The 20,791-nt window shown below is 43.7% G+C and overlaps 1 protein-coding gene across 4 annotated transcripts in view; it reads right to left on the minus strand.

Annotated features, from left to right (window-relative positions):
* Positions 1-12,389: 12,389 nt before the first annotated feature.
* PER2 (period circadian regulator 2) overlaps positions 12,390-20,791 on the minus strand; it is a 66,232-nt gene continuing 57,830 nt past the window's right edge. For all 4 annotated transcript variants that reach the window (XM_067538927.1, XM_067538925.1, XM_067538928.1 and 1 more), the window contains 2 exons: positions 18,838-18,988; positions 12,390-15,101 (listed from right to left, as the gene is read on the minus strand). In XM_067538927.1, the coding sequence (XP_067395028.1) occupies positions 14,952-15,101; positions 18,838-18,988 (301 nt within the window). In that variant the 3' untranslated portion in view covers positions 12,390-14,951. The remainder of the gene's footprint in view (positions 15,102-18,837; positions 18,989-20,791) is intronic.

Raw genomic sequence — 20,791 nt, forward strand, 5'->3', positions numbered from 1 at the left:
GCTTTTTATCCACTGTTACCCCCAGGTCCTTTTCTGCAGAACTGCTGCCTAGCTCGTCGGTCCCCAGTCTATAGCTGTGCATGGAATTCTTCCTTCCTAAGTGGAGGACTCTGCACTTTTCTTTGTTGAACCTCATCAGATTTATTTTGGCCCAATCCTCCAGTTTGTTTAGGTCCTTCTGTATCCTATCCCTACTTCCAGGGTAACTACCACTCCCCCCCGCTTAGTGTCATCCGCAAACTTGCTGAGGGTGCAATCTACTCCATCTTCCAGATCATTAATGAAGATGTTGAACAAAACCGGCCCCAGGACCGACCCCTGCGGCACTCCGCTTGTGACTGGTTGCCAGCTAGACATGGAGCCATTGATCACTACTTATTGAGCCCTATGCTCTAGCCAGTTTTCTATCCATTTTATAGTCCACTATATATCCACTATTCTGTTAACATAAGAGCTAATTCTAGATTAATGAGACACAGTTTTACTTTACAGAACTCTTCTAGTTTGTTCAAATCATATCTTGTTCTTCTGAGTGATTTATAATTCTATTTTAATTTAAACAGGATTACCTGGTACCGAAGTAAGGCTCACTGGTCCTTCAGAACTCTAGGATGTGCCATCTGCTGCCCATCTGCTTCTGGTGGCTTGTTGCTAATTTATCTATTTGTTCTGGCAAGTCAAACATCACAGAATGCTCCCCTAGTAGTCCTACAACTGGCAGCAACAGGAGCTGATATCCCATTTCTCCACCACTACCCCTGATGGGAAGGGAAAGCACCACTCTGACAGGAAATCAGAAGTGGGAGGAGTGCTCCTGTTTGTGGGAATTAAAGGTTCAAGTAGTTTCAGGTAATACATCTGTCCCAAGTTACCCAACCTGTTTGATGCTTTTGTAATGTTTCCTATTTTTAAGTCCTCCTACTCCCCCATTATGTGCGGCTGTGTGAAAGTCCCACCCCCACAAAATACAAAAGGATGTCAACTGACTGTTCAGAAAGAAAGCAAACTGATCATAGGTAAAGCATTGTCAAATATACAAAATAAAAAAATTGATTTTTTTCATTCTTTTTAGGTTTTATTTGGTCAGAAGTAGTAACACCAAAAATAATTTAATCATTAATATGAACCACCATAAAGAAACAGGAGCACTTTTTCTTGTGCATACTAGTTAATGTACTAAAATATACAATGAAGAAAATTTGAAAGAAAAGCATGCTCTGTGGTTGCTAACTCTGCCAGGGAATTCGTTTCCCCGCTCTCCTCTTTGTTCTACATGTTACCCTAGCCATACAAACATGTCAAAGCGCAAAGCAGCACATGGCCTAACTCAAGGCAAACACTGGCTGATGCTTTGCTGAACAGTAGCAAGGTTTTAATGCAAGACAACACTAAGGGCTAGTCTACACTAGAAGTGCTACATTGGCACTGCCTGCACCGCTGTAGCATGTCTGGTGAAGACTTATGCCAATGGGAGAGCACCTGTTGGCATAATAAATCCACTTCCCTGGGAGGCGGGAGCAATGTCGATGGGTGAAGCTCTCCCACCGACACAACGCTGACCACACTGACACTTAGGTCGGCATAACTTACGTTGCTCAGGGGGGTGGCTTATTCATACCCGAGTGACGCAAGTTATACTGAAGTAAGTGATAGGGTCTAACGGTCCCTCTGGTGGGCATAGCCTGGTCTCTTTGGCAGCAGGCGCTTAAAAACGGTCTCACTTCCCAAATTATTCTTTGGCACTACTTGGCGATTCACAGGACTTGGGTTGTGCCTGCTGTATGCCGTGTATCAAAAACAGGGATACAGCACTTGCTTACTCAGGCTGATTCAGCACTAGAAATGTTTGTTCTTCTGCAAATGTAAGTGTAAGATTGCTTGACTGGAACCAGCATCCTAATGACTTGCCACCTGCGCTGCTCCCTCTCAATGCCTCGAGCTGTTAAACTTTCTCCCTCCAGGAAGTATTTTGCATCGAACAGATGCATGTTGGACCCCATGGACTGTAAAATGCTTGCAAAGTTCTGTATTGTTCACAGAGATGGAACATCCTCTGTAAGCCACTGGTTACACTTGGCAGTCTGAAAACAAATATAGTTAATCTGAAGGAAGGAATTCCATCATATCATCTCCTCTTCCTTCAGCTAGTGGCAGAGATGATCATTCTGCACTTCAATTCCTTTAGCACATAGGTCCCCAAACTGTGAGATGTGCCCCCCAGGGGTGTATGGAAGAATTTAGGGGGGCACAGCAGGGCCCGAGCCAGCCACCCTGCCCCAAACTCTGCCCCAGCCCCATCCCCGAGCCATGGCTCCACCTTGGCTCCTGGCCCTGCCCTTCAGCCCTGCTTGGCCACAGCTACTATGGCCCTGCTCCCAGCTTCAGCTATGGGGAGTGGGGGAGAGCAGACTGGGATAAGGGGGTACGATCTAAAAAGCTTGGGGACCACTGCTTTAGCAGGTGCCATAATAAATACAAATGGCTAAAACGTCTCTTTTACAAACTCCTGTTTAAAAGTTAGGCTTTTTCAATAACTCATTGAAGTAAAAACCAGACAGTATTCAAAGCAAGGGGTACTGGTAAGTCATCCTCATACACCTTGTGCATTCCACATGGAAGTGCTGTCCAGTGCCACCACCAGAGCAGGCAGCGAGGAGCTGACAAACTATTCAACTATCCCCTCCTTCAGCAAGAGATCGAAGGTATTTCTGAGGCTACTTCGTAAGTGCTGGATTCACTGGTGCAATGCAGGATACTTTCTGAAAGCTATGTATACAAGGTGGCGTGCTGCTGAATGCAACTGTTGACAGCTGGAACCCATCCTACCTAGCTAAATTGGTCTCACCCAACTTGGCAACTGCACACATGGAAAATGGACAGATAGGATTACTGAATATGAACATCTTTCTGATGTTCAGAAGCTACCGTTGAAGTCCTCCAATCGACAGCAATCCACAGCAGTTGTGTGGTGGCTAAAAATTGCTCTGTTTTGAAGTAGTTTAAAAGTGTGGGTCAGACTACCTAAATTTGTATTTGGAATGTGGAAATGTAAACTGAACCAACCATGTTACAATTAAAGTAATATTTCATTTGAACTACTTATTTTAAATCCAGGCCATGGATCTAACAGGAGGATCTAGCTTTAAATGCACCAGAGAGAAAAATAACCATCCCCCAAAACACCACCAGTACTAAATCATTTAATACAACAAAAAGAAGCAAAAGAAAGTAAAAAAGGAATAAGTGAAACTCAGGCGCAGCAAAACAGTCTCCAGCATATCCAAACATGGTAAGAGTGACACCTATAGGCCATAGAAAGAAATCGTTCCATCCGGCTATCGCGCCTGTGTGCAGATTAAATTATTCCTAACAGTTTTACAATGCAAAGAAAACCACTGGTCTTTAATGCTGTCAGAGGAGAACATGCTGAAATACTACTTTTGACATGCATACACCTCTCACACAACACTTCACCCACACTTTGGTCAGAATTCTTCACCTTCACCTTGCCTGTTAGTCAGGGTCAGCAGTTTTTGTTCTGGTCTTCAAGCATTCCTGTTGACTGTGTCTTCCAAGCTGATGCCAACTTGTCCTCCGTAAAGGGCTTGCACATTTTTCTGGGTTTTCCCCATGGTCTTTGTTCTGTAATTACCAGACACCGTACAATCTGGGGCAACGTATCCCAACTTTTGTAAGAAATAACACTCTAATATATAAAATTGCAGACACAGTATCAGAAACATAGATAGTACAGGAAAGAGACAATATGAAGGAACAGGCATAAAGTTTAAATCATATTATGTATGTAGGAAAGTAAGTTTCTTGAGAAATCTTGGTATTTGATTGCATTGTTGCTTCTTTAAACATCTATACTCTTCCCCTTTGCTACAGAATCACTTGCAAATTATGCATCATGTCGTGCATTTTCCTCATTCTTCCACTTTACATTTGTGCATTTATTTTAATTATAAAACCAAGGTGAATCCTCTATATGCAAAGTTTGCAGTTCTGGAGACATTTGATGCTAATAAAGATTGGTATACAAGTACAAATTTTAAGGCATTTTACAAACTCTTAATTTGCCAAAAGGTACATTGCCAAGTTAGTGCTTTGGTCAGACAATAATAATCATTTTCAGGCTCCAAAGGAATATGTTTGCCAATTTAGGCCCTGATTCAGCCAACACTTAACACAGACTCAAGGGGGATTTAAATCCATCCCTGTTCTGCAAAGCACTTAAGTACATCCTTAAATTCTCTGCTGGATCAGGGCCAGAAAAAGAACACATGGTATATCAGGCGATGGCTATACTGACAGTGGCAAATTCGCTGCCATCAGATCAACTTATCTGGATCGACTGAGCGGTCAGTGAAGACCCACTCAGTCAATCCAGAAATCGACGTATTAAGACCACCTTTTTAAGTGGCGCAGTGCAGTGAAGACGGCGCGCAGAAGAGAAGTAGAGGAGTCGACAGGAGTTACGCAAGGTTTTTGCATAGCTTGTGTAACTCCGGTCGACTGCCTCCGGATCTCGGAGGTAAGTGTAGACAAGCCCTCAGAGACCACCATTTCAAGTTAAGAAAGGCCTTTCTGAAAGTTATAAATAATCTGAACTTGCCTGCTTCCTGATCCTTAAATGTCACTTTTCCAGCAGCAATTACACCTCAACACACCAGGAAGAAAAATTGGCATTATTAAACTAACAGATTGCCCAATCTGTCCCAGGTGTCTGAAGTTGCACTATGCCAGTTGCAAACAAAAGAACAGAACTCAGGATTCCTTGCTTCTATTTCCCTATTCTAAATCCCCATCCTGAATACATCTGTGAAGAGTTATCTTAAAGGATATTTTCTTCATTTATTTTCCAAATGCAAGTGTCCATATCACAACTATTTCTTTTCAGATGCACTGAGTTTTGTCTTGCAGTCACAAAGGAGGAGGAGCAGAGTGAAATATGCAGGGGATAAAGTTCTGGGTAAAAAAAAATGGTTATTCCACATTTCAGTAATGGTAATGACCATTAACAAGTTAATAGGCACTAAACATACTTGCGGTAAAGTATATGGAAAAACGGGAAAGGATTGGTGAGTAACTGAAATTGAGCACATTTTACACACTATGTTCAAGTTCTTCTTGGAGTGCTTGCTCATGTCCATTGCATTGTAAGTGCGTGCGCGCCCTGTGCACGGTTACCGGAAAACTTTTCTCCTTAGCAAATCCTGTAGGGCCAGCTTCGGCATCCCCTGAAGTCCTGCGCACAAGGCGAGGTATTGAGGCGCTGCTGGCCCTATGCCCCCTCAGTTCCTTCTTTCTGCCACTGATGGTCCCTGGAACTGCATTCTTGCTTCCTTCAGGGACTGCCTCCTTAGCTGTAGCCTTTTGTTTTTATAAATACTTGTTAAGTAGCTGTTTAGATAGTTGTTAGTTACTGTTGTAGTAGTTAAGGTAGTCCAGTTAGGAACCTCCACCCGGCATCAGGGTATGCCCTGATCTCCGGGATTTAAGCCTTATAAATCCTGTGGGAAGGCCTTCCTGATTAGCGACCTCCACGAAGACTGTTTAAACTGCGTTGGGGTGTCTCATCGAAGGGACAAATGCCGCATCTGCAAGGCGTTCGACAGAGGACTCAAAAGGACCAAGATATCCGTCTGAAGGCCTTGTTAATGGAAGCAGCCCTGAGATCAGAGTCAGAGCCATCCTGCTCCCTTTCGGTACCGAGCACCAGGTTGGTGCAGAGTGCTCCACCAGCACAGATTCCATCATGGCACTGGGCTTCCTTCTTCACCACAAAGGAAGAAGCCCAGAAAACGGCACCTGGAAGAGGACCGCTCCCGCACGCAGTAAAGCTAAGGATGCCGGGTCAAGCTCCAGGGCAGCTCAGAGCCAGTGCGCGAAGCAACCCTTGCAGGGGCAGGTTTTTCCCATGGCACTGAACCCCTCCGCAGAGCGCCCTGACTCCGGAGTGCAGAAAGGGACCGCTACACCTTGCGGTGCTGTCAACCCTGGAGGCGCTTCAGGCGGCAGCTGACCTACTGGCTCTGCCAGTCCCATGCACCCCGTCAGCCCGGATGGAAAGGGTGAGGGAAAGGGCACCTGCATTGAGGGGAATACCTCCAGTGGGTCCCCCCCAGTGGCTGCACACCTCACTGGACCCCTGACGCACCTCTCTGCAAAATGGGTCACTGCGGAGGAGATCGATCCCACCGAGAGGCCGATCCCCTGGGGTGTGTTCCTTGGCATCAAGGTGTGTCCAGGAATGGAGTACCAGTACTGGAGGAGCCCAGGCAGCCTGAAGCATCACTCATGCTCGCCGGCACTGAGGGCAGCGGCATCTATGAGTCGAAGCAGGTCCCGCTCGATACCAGTCACCGTTCTTGGTCACTGGCACCGATGAGTTTGCTCCGCGTATGGGCGGTGTAGAACCTGGTCGCTGGCATCATGACATTCGCCCAGAGAAGAACCCCACCAACTGCGGGCGTCCATACCGAGAGACTCCTGGTCACCCAGACACTGCTTCTGCTCCTCTTCTTAGTGCGGGTGGTCCTTCTCTCCGAGTTGGTCCAGGCAGCCATGCCTCCAGTCACTGGACTCATACTCCCCATCCCCAAAACGTCAGTCAAGGGAACAGTGGGATAGGAGGCACAGATACCGCTCCCTCTCCCCTTGGTACTGTGAGATGGGGAGACAGTCGAGAGCTGGGTGACGCTGGTCCTCAGCAGGAAGGTCCAGTGATTCCAGGGGGCGAAAAGTGGCTCCCTCACCTAATCTCTCCGACCTGAGGGGCAAGGATAAGATCCCTGCCCATCCCCTCCAGGGTGGCCTCAGGGCCAATGGCCACCCCAATGGCAATACTGGAACCCCTGGGCGTTACAGGTGACCTCAGGACCCTACTCCCTTGTCTTGTCAGGGAAGCAATCGGGGGCCCCAGCACCACCGGCAGAGGCCATGACTGAGTCAGGGGAGGAGTCAGACCCTATGGAGAGTACATCTGCAGGGGCTCCTGCACACTCAGCAGAAGTGCCCGGCCCTCTGGCACCAGGTCAGTCATCCTCTTTCTTCCCAGATGAGGCACTGGTGGTAGGTCCATTGGCCCCCCTGGATGACTTCCGGGTGCACTAGGAGCTCCTAAGAAGAATGGCCTCCAACCTCAGATTAGAGGCAGAAGAGCTGCAAGAACAGATGACCTGTTTAACGTAGTGACAGCAGTGGCACCGTCCCAGGTCGCCCTTCCGGTGCATGAAAGGAGCCTAAAAGTTGGCCAACGGCATTTGGCAAACTGCATCCTCCCAGCCCCTGACCTCAAAGAGGGCAGAGAAAAAGTATTATGTTCCCACAAAAAAAAGAGTTAGAATACCTGTTCACCCACCCTGCGCTGAGGTCCCTAAAGGTGGAGGCAGCAAATGAAAAGGGACAAGCAGGGTCAGCCTGGTTCAACTCCCAAAAACGAGGACAGCAAGAAACTGGACCTATTTGGGAGAAAAAAATTTATTTTACTGCCAGCCTCCAGTTTTGTGTTGCCAACCAACAGGTGTTGTTAGGGAGTTATAATTATAACTTGTGGGACTCCCTCAAGCATTTTGGGGAGGCCATACTTCTGGAGCAGGCCCAAGACTTCTCCATGGTTTTGGAGGAGAGTAGGACAGTGATCAGAGCGGCCTTACAGGCCGCCTTAGACACGGCCAACTCGGCGGCAAGGGCAATGCCTTGGAGATCTCCATGCGCCATTGCTCATGGCTCCAGTCATCTGGTCTCTCCCAGGAGGTGCAGCAGTCCATACAGGACCTACTGTTCTATGGGGCTGCACTCTTCTCGGAGCAGATGGATGCGAAGCTCCATGGGCTTAAGGACTCATGGGCAACTCTGTGCTTCTTGGGTCTATACACGCCGCAAGCTCCCAGGAGGCAATTTCAGCCCCAGTAGAGCCAGCAACAGTAGCAGCCCAGGTTCCCGGTGCAGCGCTTCGGAGCCTACAGGAGGAGAGAGAGAGGAATGGTAGGCGGTGCAGCCAGGGCCTGCTTTCTTCCTTAACCATGCAGCCACCTACCTCCTGACACTCAGGTGGTCTGCAGCCATTTTGATGGTGTGCACGAGGACAGGATTCCAGCCGCGCACCTAGATCCTGCATTCCCACCTTTCCTGAATCATCTCACTCCTTTCCTCCTGGCCTGGGCCCATATAATATCAGACCACTGGGTCCTGGGCACCATTGGAATGGGCTATACCATCCAATTTTCCTTTCCTCCTCCCCGCCCCGTCCGTCTTCAGGGACCCCTCTCACGAGCAACTCCTTTTACAAGAGGTGCACAATCTTCTCATGGTGGGAGCTGTAGAGGAGGTCCTGCTGGATATGAGAGGACAAGGTTTCTACCCTCAGTATTTCCTCATCCTGAAGGCCAAAAAAAGGACTCAGACCTAAACAGGTGCATCAGAAGGCAAAAATTACACATGGTTTCCCTGGCCTCTATTATCCTCTCCCTGGGTCCAGGAGGCTGGTATCCAGCCCTCAATTTGAAGGCGCATGTTTTCACATATCGATCTTTCCAGGTCACAGAAGGTTCCTCAGGTTTGTGGTGGGGGATTCCCACTATCAGTTTACAACCCGCCCGTGTGGCCTATCATCAACTCAGGGTGTTCACAAAGCACATGGCAGTGGTGGCTGCGTATCTCAGGCATTGAGGGGTACAGATCTACCCATATCTGGACAATTGGTTAAATCAAAGGCAGGTCGAGGGCTCAGGCCCAAGCCAGTCTGGACCTTGTGCGAGCCACCTGTGACAGGCTGGGCCTGCTAGTAAACGAGCAGAAGTCTACTCCGGTGCCTGTGCAAAGGATAGTTTATCAGGGCAGTCTGACTTGATGCAGACCAGAGCGTTCCTGCCGCAGGCCCGGTTCGAGGCCATGTCCGGCCTGATCAGGAACCTCCGGGCCTTCCCCCTTACAACAGCACGAGTCTGCCTACAACTATCGGGCCATATGGCAGCGTGTACCTATGTGCTCTGCCACGCCTGCCTGAAGATCAGACTGCTTCAGCTATGGTTGGCCTCGGCTTACGCCCCGAGCAGGCACCCCGTGTACAGGGTTTTCACGGTGCCCCCACGGGTCCTGGCCTCCCTAGAATGGTTAGACCCCGCAATAGTAATGGAGAGAATGCTCTTTGCAGACAGGGGCCCCACAATGACTAGTGTCAGATGCTTCGGACCTGTGGTGTGCGGCGCACATCAGCTCCGGTCACAGTACCCAGGGGACCTGGTTGGAAGAAGACCAGGGGCTCCACGTAATTGTCTGGGAGCTCAGAGTGATCCAGCTAACATGCGTGGTGTTCCTTCCCTTCTTGAAGGGCAAGGTGATTCAGGGTCCTAACAGACAACGCTGCCGCAACATTATTATAATCAACAGACAGGGCAGGGCTTGTTCCTCGGCGAGATTTCTGAAGGGCATAGAAAAGCTCTACCCACAGGTCATCCCATACCCCCTGGGACCTGAATTTGGTTCTCACTAGACTCATGGGGGTGCCATTCGAGCCTATGGCAATTTGCCCACTTCTGCTACTGTCATGGAAGGTGGCCTTCCTAGTATCTATCACATCAGGTAGGAGGGGTCTGAAATCAGGGCACTCACCTCAGAGCCACCCGATATGATTTTTTTTTTTTTTTTAAATAAGGATAAGGTCCAGCTGAAGTCTCACCTGGCCTTCCTGCCCAAGGTGGTATCACAATTCCACACCAACCAGGATCTTTTCCTGCCAGTGTTTTTCCCAAAGCCGCACCCTTCCGAAGTGGAAAAGAGATAGCATACACCGGATGTACACAAGAGCCCTGGCTTTCTACTTGGAGAGGACGAAGTTGCTCCGTAAGTCCACGCAGCTGTTCATAGCAATGGCTGAAAAGATTAAAGGCTTACCTGTCTCGTCGGAACAAATCTCCTCCTGGATAATTACCTGCAAATGCTTCTGCTATGAGCAGATGAAGGTTCCGCTACCGGACAACGTCACAGCTCACTCCACTAGAGCGCAGGCGTCTTCTGCAGCATTTTTGGCACAGGTGCCTATGCAGGACATATGCAAAGCTGCTATGTGGTCTTCGGTTCATACCTTTAAGTCCCACTATGCTATTGTGCAACAAACTAGGGATGACGCCAGATTCGGTAGGGTGGTGTTGCAGTCAACCAACCCATGAACTCCAAACCCACCTCCAAGGTACTGCTTGCAAGTCACCTACAATGGAATGGACGTGAGCAAGCACTCAAAGAAGAAAAGATGGTTATTTACCTCATAACTGTTGTTCTTTGAGATGTGCTGCTCATATCCATCCCATGACCCGTCCCCACTGTCAGAGTTGGCAGCAAGAAGGAACTGAGGGGGCATAGAGCCAGCAGCGCCTCATATATACCACCCCATGTGTGCAGGACTCCAGGGCATGCTGAAGCCAGCCCTACGGGATCTACTAAGGGGAAAAATTTTCTGGTAACTGTTCATGGGGCACGCATGCACCTACAATGGAATGGACACCAGCAACACATCTCAAAGAACAACAGTTACAAGTAAGTTACTGTCTTTTACTATTCTTTGGCTCCACAGCGTAGTACAAATATTTCAGTCTCTACTGAATCTGAAAAACTTTTTGATTTTGGAAATATCTGAGTAAAATATAATTTTCTATTTTCATTTCTGGCTGACATTTTTACTTGCTTCAATTTGTCTTGGATATTTGTTTTAATATGGTATCTTATTTTGTTCACATTTGCACAAGTACAGTACAAATCACTACTTTTTCTACCTAATTATAGAACATTTTTATACATCTGATTTAAAAGGCCTGTGATTGTTAACTAAAGAACCTGTCAAAATTTTTATCATCCATCCGACTGCTGTTCAGCAACCTATGTGAAATTAGTTGGTAGTCTCAGTCCACAATACAAAAACCATCACCATAATTGGCACTCTGGTTTGTCAATTTCAAGGAAGATACCAAAGTAGGCCAATTTATCCTCAAACCTATGAAAGTCCCTGAATGAGGTAATCTGGGGAATCCCACACTACTGCTGTATGGACTGTACCAAGTCTAGATAAATTAAAAATGAATTGTGAAGATCAAAGTTATTTATTAAAATAAAAGCTCAATTTACTTTAAAAGAAAGCATTGAACTCAGCCTACCACACTTGACCCCAAAACCCACACTTTCAAGCAGGTAAACCAAGTTGTGCAAAAAAAAAATAAAATTGTTTTGTTAGTTTCTGTGGCTTTTGGAAAATATTTATTAATTCTCCCTGATATAATGAGTTTCTTTTGAAGAGCTATATGATTTCAGAGTTCCCTTATATAGTAAACAAATACACTCTGCATTTTGGTCAATGCAGAAATATACTCTTCGCTTTAACACTATGAGAAACCTTGCACTTCTACCCTTTTCATTTAACCTTTTGTAGCACCTCTTTTATTAAGGCTTAGAATTTGCATGAACTCATGGTAATAGTGAAAAACAGAAACACAATTCTGAAAACCTTAGCCTAATAGTTTTGAATCCGTTTTATCTGGGATATGCCCCAAATTTAGGTTTTATAAAAAAAAGCTTTTAATCAAATCTAAAGCCAACAGAACTATGTTCACTCCACTGGAAACTAATTTAAAAAGCAGCATTCCCAACTCAAAACACAGCAGCATTGTGCAAGAGCACAAGAATGCAAAAATGAAGTTTGTTTTTAATCAGTTTCTAACTAACATGAAATTTATTATTTTCATGATCTAAGCTAAAGTTCAAAACAAATAGAAAAAACATACAGGGAAAGTAAATTATTAAAACCATGATTTCAAGCTAATCTACCAACATTACTAATACTACAAAGGGAGGTTTGTCTAACAGGGATTAAACATGACAGTTTCAGAGGGTGAAACTGGAATTCTGGTTCCTAACTTGCTCACTACAATTGTTGGCTGTCGAGGGGGTGAGAGAAGAGGTAATGATAATAGTCTAGTTGACATTTAACAAAAACAAGCAAGAGAATATCGCCTTCTGGTGTTTTTGGACAGCTAGCACCCATTCAAACATACTGAAGTCAAATGCGGTGCGCTTCCCCCACTATTCACTTTGTCCAGAATCTCAGAACTGCTAAACCAACATTTTCAGCATTGAAAAGTTGAATTTTCCATTTTGAACATCAAGTTTATTATTCAGAGAAGTTGGCAAAGATTTAATTTTATCTGCTTTGCTACAGTAAGCCATTAGTAGCTTGTATAATTTTCATCCATTTGAAAAAAATAGTTTACTTGTATTAGTTGTAACTGGCATATAGCTTCCCCCAGCTGTAAGAAGTCAATAAATAAAAAAGGCAACTAAAAATATATCTATTTTATTTACCAGTTTTCTAAAAAGCAAAGAGTCATAAAAATTAGTCAAGTGATAAACCAAAATATATTGCACTGTGTACAGAAAACATTTGTAACATGACATTTTGTCAACAATCATATTACAACATGTTGGGAAAAATTACAGCTTATCTAAAAATGGAGATTTGTAATTTTAAAGTCACAGAAAAATATTTTAATACTACCCTGTAAAAGCACACACTTTAAAGGATGCAAGGGTAAATTGTTGTGTAAACACATCCACAAAATGCTCTAAATACACCTTTTCCCTTCCTTTCACTAAGTTACAATTACAAGATGTTTATTAAAAATTAACCAGAAAAGCATGCTAATGGTGAAGAAACATACAAGTGGTTGAGAAGTCCCTGAAAATCGTTTGTACACTTACAATGCACTCTTAAAGCTTTATTTCTCAAACACTCTGGTCCAATTAAAATAATATACATTTTTACTTAATAGAATATATGCAATATGCTGGTATGTCTGCACTGCTTAATTTACACACAAAACATCTAGTACAGTAGACCCTCAGAGTTACAAACTGTCAACCACATACCTCATTTGGAAGTGAAGTATGCAATCAGGCAGCAGCAGAGACAAAAAAAACAAACACCCAAACAAACAAAAAAGCAAATACAGTAGAATACTGTGTTAAATGTAAACTACTAAAAATAAAGGGAAAAGAGCATTTTTCTTCTATATAGTAAAGTTTCAAAGCTGTATTTTCAATGTTCAGTTGTAAACTTTTGCAAGAACCAGCATAATGTTTTGTTCAGAGTTACGAACAACCTCTATTCCTCAGATGTTCGTAACTCAGAGGTTCTACTGTACACTGGACTTTATAAACACTGAAAAAATTAAATTGGTTTTCACATTTGAGTTAATATTTACACGGATTTAAATTTGATCTTGTTTCACTATTAAAAACAATGGGAGTATGAGATCTTGCTGGTCAATGTTTCATACAACATTAAAGTGAACTGGTCACTGGTAAATTGTGATTCTATGAGTTTCTTATGTTCTCCCTTCAAGCCGTTTACTTACAACACAGTACTGCAATGCACAGTGTTTTCTCTATAATCACTGCACCAACTACTCTCTGGAGGGTTCCCTCCCCTCTTGTGCTTCATGGCTTTTTACACACACACACACACACACACACACACACACACACACACACACACACACACACACACACACACACACACACACACACACACACACACCCTACCTCTCCCTCCCAAAACACCAGAAATGCAATTGTACTAACTGGAAACACACTAAGTGAAGATACATCAAAACTAATGTTTTCGCTTGACTGCAGCTGAATCGCTTCCTACAGGCCCCCCCGACACACACCGGCCACCTTCCAGACTCAGTGCTGCCATCTAGTAGTATTCTAACTAATCTTAACGGTTCTTTAATCTCAACATTTATTGGAAAATCCACCCTTTTTGGTCCTCTTCTCATTGCCAAGCAGTATAAAAGAACAGCTCCTGCACTTAATGTGCAAATATCCAGGTGAATATAATTCCAGAGGCACTACAAGTAAACCTTTAATAGCAAAGCCTCTTAGCTTAAGATCACTCAGTTTACCAAACATAATGAAATGAGAACTGTTCTAAAACCCTCTTCCATGTATAACTATCTTGATGTCAAAGGAGAACTTGCTAATCCTCTGAACACCTGCATGTTTAATATTTATTTAGCCAGAACTGAAAAAGTCTGGTGGCCCACTTCATGAAGGAACAAACTAGAGAGAAGGGTACACAAACTTACACCAAGCTTTAACAAACAGGCAGTATTCTTTTCTGCAGTTCAAGTTTTTGAACATATACGAGATATAAATTCTCAGAACTGGTATTTCAGCATAATGAACAGTTCATAATGTTTCAATGGTTATTAAAATAAAATGTTACAAAGTTCATGGCACTTCTTTATGTTCTCTTATACATTCACAATTTTAATCTATGACCTAAACACTTTATGAACATGTATTTAGATGTTAGTAATAAGCCATTAAAACATTTCCAGCATCTAACTAACATGAATGGGAACAAAGATGGAATCAACTAATTGGAGAAAGGATGGAAATTGTGAATCAAAATACTTGCAAAGCATCAACATTTTTCTTCAATATGTTGGAGTAATTCAGTAATTAACAGTGAATCCAAAATGTTAACTCAATTAAATGCTGCATCATTACTAATGGAGATTTGAAGGAAACAATTAAACTAGGGTATTTTGCAGCATTCTTTAACCTGATTACCAAATCTATAGGCTTTTATGAAAGCTTTTACAATTTATAGAAAAGCTTTAGGCATTTCAGTGTGAAAGTCTAATCTTTCTTTTTTAAATAAAGATTTTAGTTTCTAAAACTATCCTCTTCAACAGTGTACTAGAGAGATAAGCGATTGACCCCATTCAAATATTCATTCACAAATGACTTTTCTAGAACAAAAAAATCCATTTGTTTTATAAACCAGATTCATTTCACTAGAAACAAGTTTTAAAAACTTTTAAGACATGCTGATGCATCATCGTAATTTAAAGCAGTTGCTTTTTTTGTTTTTTAAACAGTGCCAAATATTAGGTTTGTTCTTCACTGACTTGACTCAGGGTAGCCAGGTTGTTTTCTTCACTGGCTTCAATCATTTCATTCAGCTCCATTTCATGGATTTCCTCATCATGTGTTGTATAAAAGCTGCTTCCTGTGTTGTCCTCACAGTAAATACACTCCTTCAAAAGAAATAATATAATGCTTTATGACGATCTATCATTAAGTAAATCAATACTAAAAAATTAGATCAACATAGTTGTGGCACATAGGGGTGTGAAAAATTAGTGAAGAGGACCTAAACCCCTGGTATAGATGCAGCTAGGTCAATGGAAGAATTATTTTGGGTATGCAAATGTTCTATATGATGGAATCTTTAACAGTCCATTTTGTGGTCACTTGTGAATTGTCTGCTGAGGTGGTCCTCTAAAACATTCTCCAAGCTTGCCAGGTACTAGGATGATATGCTGCTAAATGCATTAGTTCCAGAGGCAGACAACTTCTTGGCAAAAAAGGGGATGGATTCCTGTCTGACATAAAACATTGCTGTTGTGTTGTCTGGATTACCTTTTATTGGACCAACTTCGGTCAGTCAAAGAGACAAGCTTTTGTGTTTCAGGTCCTGAAGCAGAGCTCTGTGTAATTCGAAAGTTCCTCTTTCACTGACAGAAGTTGGTCCAACAAAAGATATTATCTCACCCATCTTGTCTCTTTAATATCCTGGAACCAGCATGCCTACAACGCTCTCACATATTTACATGAAAGGGAGTCTCTTCAGAAGGCCTTAGGTCTGAAGGTGAACTCCCACATAAAGCATGGATGTCTCCATAACCAGCATCTTAGTAGATAGCATTTGAGAAAATGGCACTCCTTTGCACACCATCTGTGGCTCCTTCCACCAATTCAATGAGAGAACTTCTCAGAGAATTTGTACTTATGTCTATGTGATGTCAGCTGGGTAGATATACAGATTTTAACCATCTCTGCATTCAGCATAGGTGAAGTCTGGTATACTTTGTTATATGTGCAGGAACCAAAATGACCCAGAAGCCTGAGGTAGACTCTTACCGATGTTTGGGGGTGAGCCTGCACCTGGTTGACAAGTTCCTCTAGAGGGCTGATTATGTCTCAAGGCAAATAAGCCCTTGCTGTTGGGGAATCTAGTACTGCCTCTATGAACTTAGTTTTCTGAGTTGGCAGACAGGACTTTCATTTGTTGATCCTGAGGCCCTTGTTGATCTCTGATTGGGTAACTGAGGCCTGCACAGGTTTGTTTGTTTTTTCCTTTTTGAGGTGCTTGCACATAGATTCCCAAAGATCACAGAGCACTCATGAGTCTTTCAAGCACACTTTGAGTCTGTTTTGATGTTAAAAAGGTCACGGCCTTCATATGGGAGATCCTCAGCGGTTATATGGACCTCTTCTGGTTTCCCTGAAGACTGCAGCCACAAAGCCCTGCATATGGTGAATGATGTGGCCATCTTTATGGATCCTTTTCTCTGTGCTGCTTTGGTGGTCTTTGCTGTCTGGATCTCTCATGGTCTGCAGCTAGAGGACACAGGAACAATCCTGATAAGGGCAGAGGGCTACAGGAGTGGATACTATGGAAAATGATCTGTGTGGGTAATAACAGGTCCTAAACTCAGTCTGACCAGTAGGGGTCATACGAACAAGACAACGGCAAGTGGGCAGGGGATGCCTCCCTGCTGTGCTCCAAAGCAGAGGAAGTGAAAAATAATCTTCTAGAAGTGGTGCTATTTTAACGGAGTCTTGGGACAAGCTGTGAACTCTGTTCTTGCCTGAGCGGAGGAAATGCTTGGTATCATAATGGTATTAGTGGCAGGTAATGCAGAAGGCACTCTTGCCACTGAAGACAGTGGTGACTGAGGCTTGGTCTACACGTACTTGGGCGATTCAGCGGCAGTTGACGGGAGTTACGCAAAGAACTTGCGTAACTCCTGTCGACTTCTGTGCTTCTCTTCTGCACGTGGTCTTCACTGCCCTGTGACGACAGGAACTGTGTTCCCGTAGACGCAGCGCTACGCCACTTGCGGGGGTGGTTTAGTACGTCAACTTCTGGATCAACTGAGCGGGTCTTCACTGACGCTCATCCACGTAAGTCCATCTGACGGAAGCGACTTTGCTGCCATCAGTGTAGACATAGCTTTAGGCAGAGCAATCACTGTTAGATCACTTGGTACTAAAAATAGCTTTGGGTGCTGAGAAAATCTGTGCTGAGAACAGCTGTACAGTGGTTACCTGCACAGAGTCATGGGTGCTTATGCTACTGGCACCGGGTACACGTCAGTACCGAAAGGCTGGTAGTGTTGAAGTACATTGCTCTGCTTAAGATGGTACCACTGCAGCCACCAGTTGGGAACTGTCAGAGGGTCCCGTGAACTATCCTTTGAAGAAGCAGGTTGATGTCATCTCTGACTTTTTCTACTACGTCCCATTGAAAGTTTATTCTCGCTAGAGAAGTGGTGTTCTCTATTACCCCTCTCAGCTGACTCAGCTGTTTTCCTGGTTTATCTGATGCCTTCTCAAACCAATGAGCCTGGAGGCTCGTAGCTGATCCAAAGCTCACAGCAGCACTCTCAGATGAAGGTCTGACTGGGTCTTTTCTCACTACATCTAAAAAGGCCCTATCAATCACTCTAGGACTAATGAATTCAGGCTGCCTCTCTTGCCTTCTGTGTTCTTTTAGGGAAAAAATGGCAGATAGTACATGTACGGAGGATATGTCCCACCCTGAGGAAAAAAGGCACCCTGAATTTCCATCATTCAGCAGGATAGCTGTATTACAAGAGGGACAAGTTTTGAAACTCAAGAGACTTTGGTTAGAAGCAGAATACATTTGGACAATCACCGAAAGAAGAATATACTGTTACTCAGCAAATACCATGCACACATTATAGTTGAACGATTTTATTCAGACAGTTTTGAAAAGTGCATAAAACATGTTACGTTTGACTCACTCTGGTAATGCTCATAACAAAGACAGGCTGAAACTTCAACTAGTGAAGAATGCAGCTGCCAGTTCAGCAGTATTTCATGCATAGTGTGTATTACATGTGCACCTCAGAGATCACACTGGCTTCCAATTTATTTCCAGTTGCAATTCAAGGTTTAATTTACTCTGTAATACCATAGTAGTTGGATTCCTGTGTCATTAAGGATAACTGACAATGGAGATCAGCTGGAGTGCTCATGGAGACAATCCCCACATTTACAGATCTAGTAGGAAAATCACTCGGCAGGCTCTTGAAGCTAAAATTTCACTCATCTATTCACTCAGGCTTTTCCTGAGAGAAAGTGGGGTAAATGGAGGCTTCAGTCTTTTGTAGAATGAGATCTTAATTTTATTGACCACTCTTTAAATATTGTTCATGCACCCAGAGATTCTGAAAGGTTTGCATTGTATAAATTAAAAAAATTATGTTAATTATCCTGTCTGGAAATATCACATAACATGAATATGCATGGCTTCCCACAGTAATAAACAAGTGATGTTATATTATTACTTATTTGTATTACTGTAGCACCTTGCGGCCCTGGTCATGGATCAGGATCCCATGATGCTAGGCCCTATACAAGCAGAGAGAGACACAACTATAGCATAATCCATTCTTGGCTGCTCCTATGACAGATTTTTAACAGTTATGCAAGCAGTTTCAGAAATCTCAAGGAAGTTTCCTTTACTGTATTCACTCATTTGCTAATCTGACTCCTCTATTGGAAAGAAAACTTACCGCAAGTTAAACAAACTCCAAACTGTTCACTGAAATTTTGAATTAAACCTGTCTCTCAACATAGTTGATCAAGTTTTCAGCATAACTGAACTAGAAAAACGAGTCTCACAACAGCAAATAAAGACTTGCATACTAGAGAGAGTAGTATTAATCCATTTAAACTTACTGAGTTAGCAACTGCTTTTGGAAGTCCACCCTTCTGGATCCATGGATGAACTTCAATAAGCTCTCTCTTTTGTTCTTCTGTAAATTTTGGCTGAAATGTCTGCATTTGCTTTAGTTTCTGTTTGTCTTCTTTTAAAACCATTTCCACAGTTCTAAAATAAAATTATTTAGAAATTGAACTTCACAGTTTTAAGGACTTAAAGTCTAATTTTTATCTGGCTTGCACATACAAACATCTTTTAAAATCCCCCCCCCCCCCCCATAGAACCTATGTTAAGCTTACAACCAACTGTAAGTTTGAAAGATGTTTATGTTTGTGTCAGCATCTTCCCAAATTTGCACACAGACTATTCCTGTGCCTTTGCTGCCGGCTCATTGCTTTTCTGAAGTGCAGCAGTGAAAACAGTTTTGAGGATTACCATTGGGAAACCAGCTGGCAGCATCTGTGAACCTGACAAGAATGTTGACAGTTGCACTCTGCTGCTGCTTAAGAAAGTTCTGCAAGGGCAGATATAGGCACTAAAGGTGTTCACTGAAGAGAGAACTCTAAATAGACTAGATGTCTGATGTGGGTTAGAACAGAAAAAAGGAGACCTGGCTCCTCTACAACAGGCAGCAGCAACCAGGCCATTCTGGAATTACAAGGGAGAGACACACAGGAAACATTACTCCTTTCCAGGAGCCACAGGGAGTGGGGAATTTGGTTCTGGAGTGTTTAAATTTGAACATTTACTAGCCACAGGCTGATATGGAAGATGAAATTCCAAAGTAGGGTCAAAGGATAGCACCCTGGTAGGAATCCCAGTATCTCCTTTCCTGCCAGAAGGAACAGGAATAGATTGGGTGTTGCACTTCCACAGTTCCCACTGTATTTTATATTAGCCCCTACGCTGGTGGGTTTACATCTCTGGTTACTAGACACTGTTCATTGAACAATATTTGAAACAATATACTTTTGCTACTATTGCTACGCAGCAATTCTAATGCCTGGTCTACACTTAAAACTTAGGTTGAACTAGTTACATTGCTCAGGGCTGTGAAAAATTTCATGTCCTGTGCAACGTAGTTAGGTTGACCTAACCCTCATTGTAGACACAGCCAGGTTGACCAAAGACTTGTTCCTTCAACTGAGGCTACGTCTTCACTGACGGCGGCAAATTTGCTGCCATCAGATCGACTTCTCTGACCGTTCAGACGATTCAGTGAAGACCCACTCAGTCGATCCAGAAATCGACGTATTAAGATCACTTTCTTAAGTGGTGTAGTGCTGCATTGACGGGAACGCAGTTCCTGTCGGTGCAGTGCAGTGAAGATGGCGCACAGAACAGAAGCAGAGAAGTCGACGGGAGTTACGCAAGTTGTTTAGATAGCTTGCATAATTCCAGTCGACTGCTGCCAAATCTCGGAGGTAAGTGAAGACAAGCCCTTAGCACCACCTCTTGAGGGAGTGTATTTACTACAGTGACAGAAAATCCCCTTCTGTTGCTGTAGTGTCTATACTGCAGCTGTGCCACTCTAGCATTTGAAGTGTGGACATACACTAAATCTACGTATTTATATGTTAATACATTAATAGGGAGCACTCAAATTAATAACCACCTGAGGCTTTATAAATCTAGACATCAAAGCCCAACCTGCTTTTCACTCTGCACAGGAAGTAACAGGCTTCTCTTCTCACATACCTACCTTACCAAAACTGCAGTTACGGAAAGAGAGAGGAGAACCCAAATCAAATGTTTTAATTTAAGGTTTTACTCACTGCTTGTGGGTCCTTATCCTTTGTGCAGTGTACAGAGTGAGGCTGTGTGAGGAGCAGAGAACAGGTGTGTTTGTAGGGTGCAGAAAGGATTTAGACAGGAAACAACCATTTGTGTGTGGAAGTTTTAAGTGAAATAGCCAGAGTACAGTGGTTTGCATACTGCAATCACCACACTGATCCATGCATTCCAATTGAT

This window comes from Emydura macquarii, unplaced genomic scaffold (genome assembly GCF_026122565.2).
Source record: "Emydura macquarii macquarii isolate MOO-44397 ecotype Brisbane River unplaced genomic scaffold, CSIRO-AGI_Emac_v2 contig_499, whole genome shotgun sequence".
In the NCBI taxonomy this organism is placed as follows: Eukaryota; Metazoa; Chordata; order Testudines; family Chelidae; genus Emydura; species Emydura macquarii.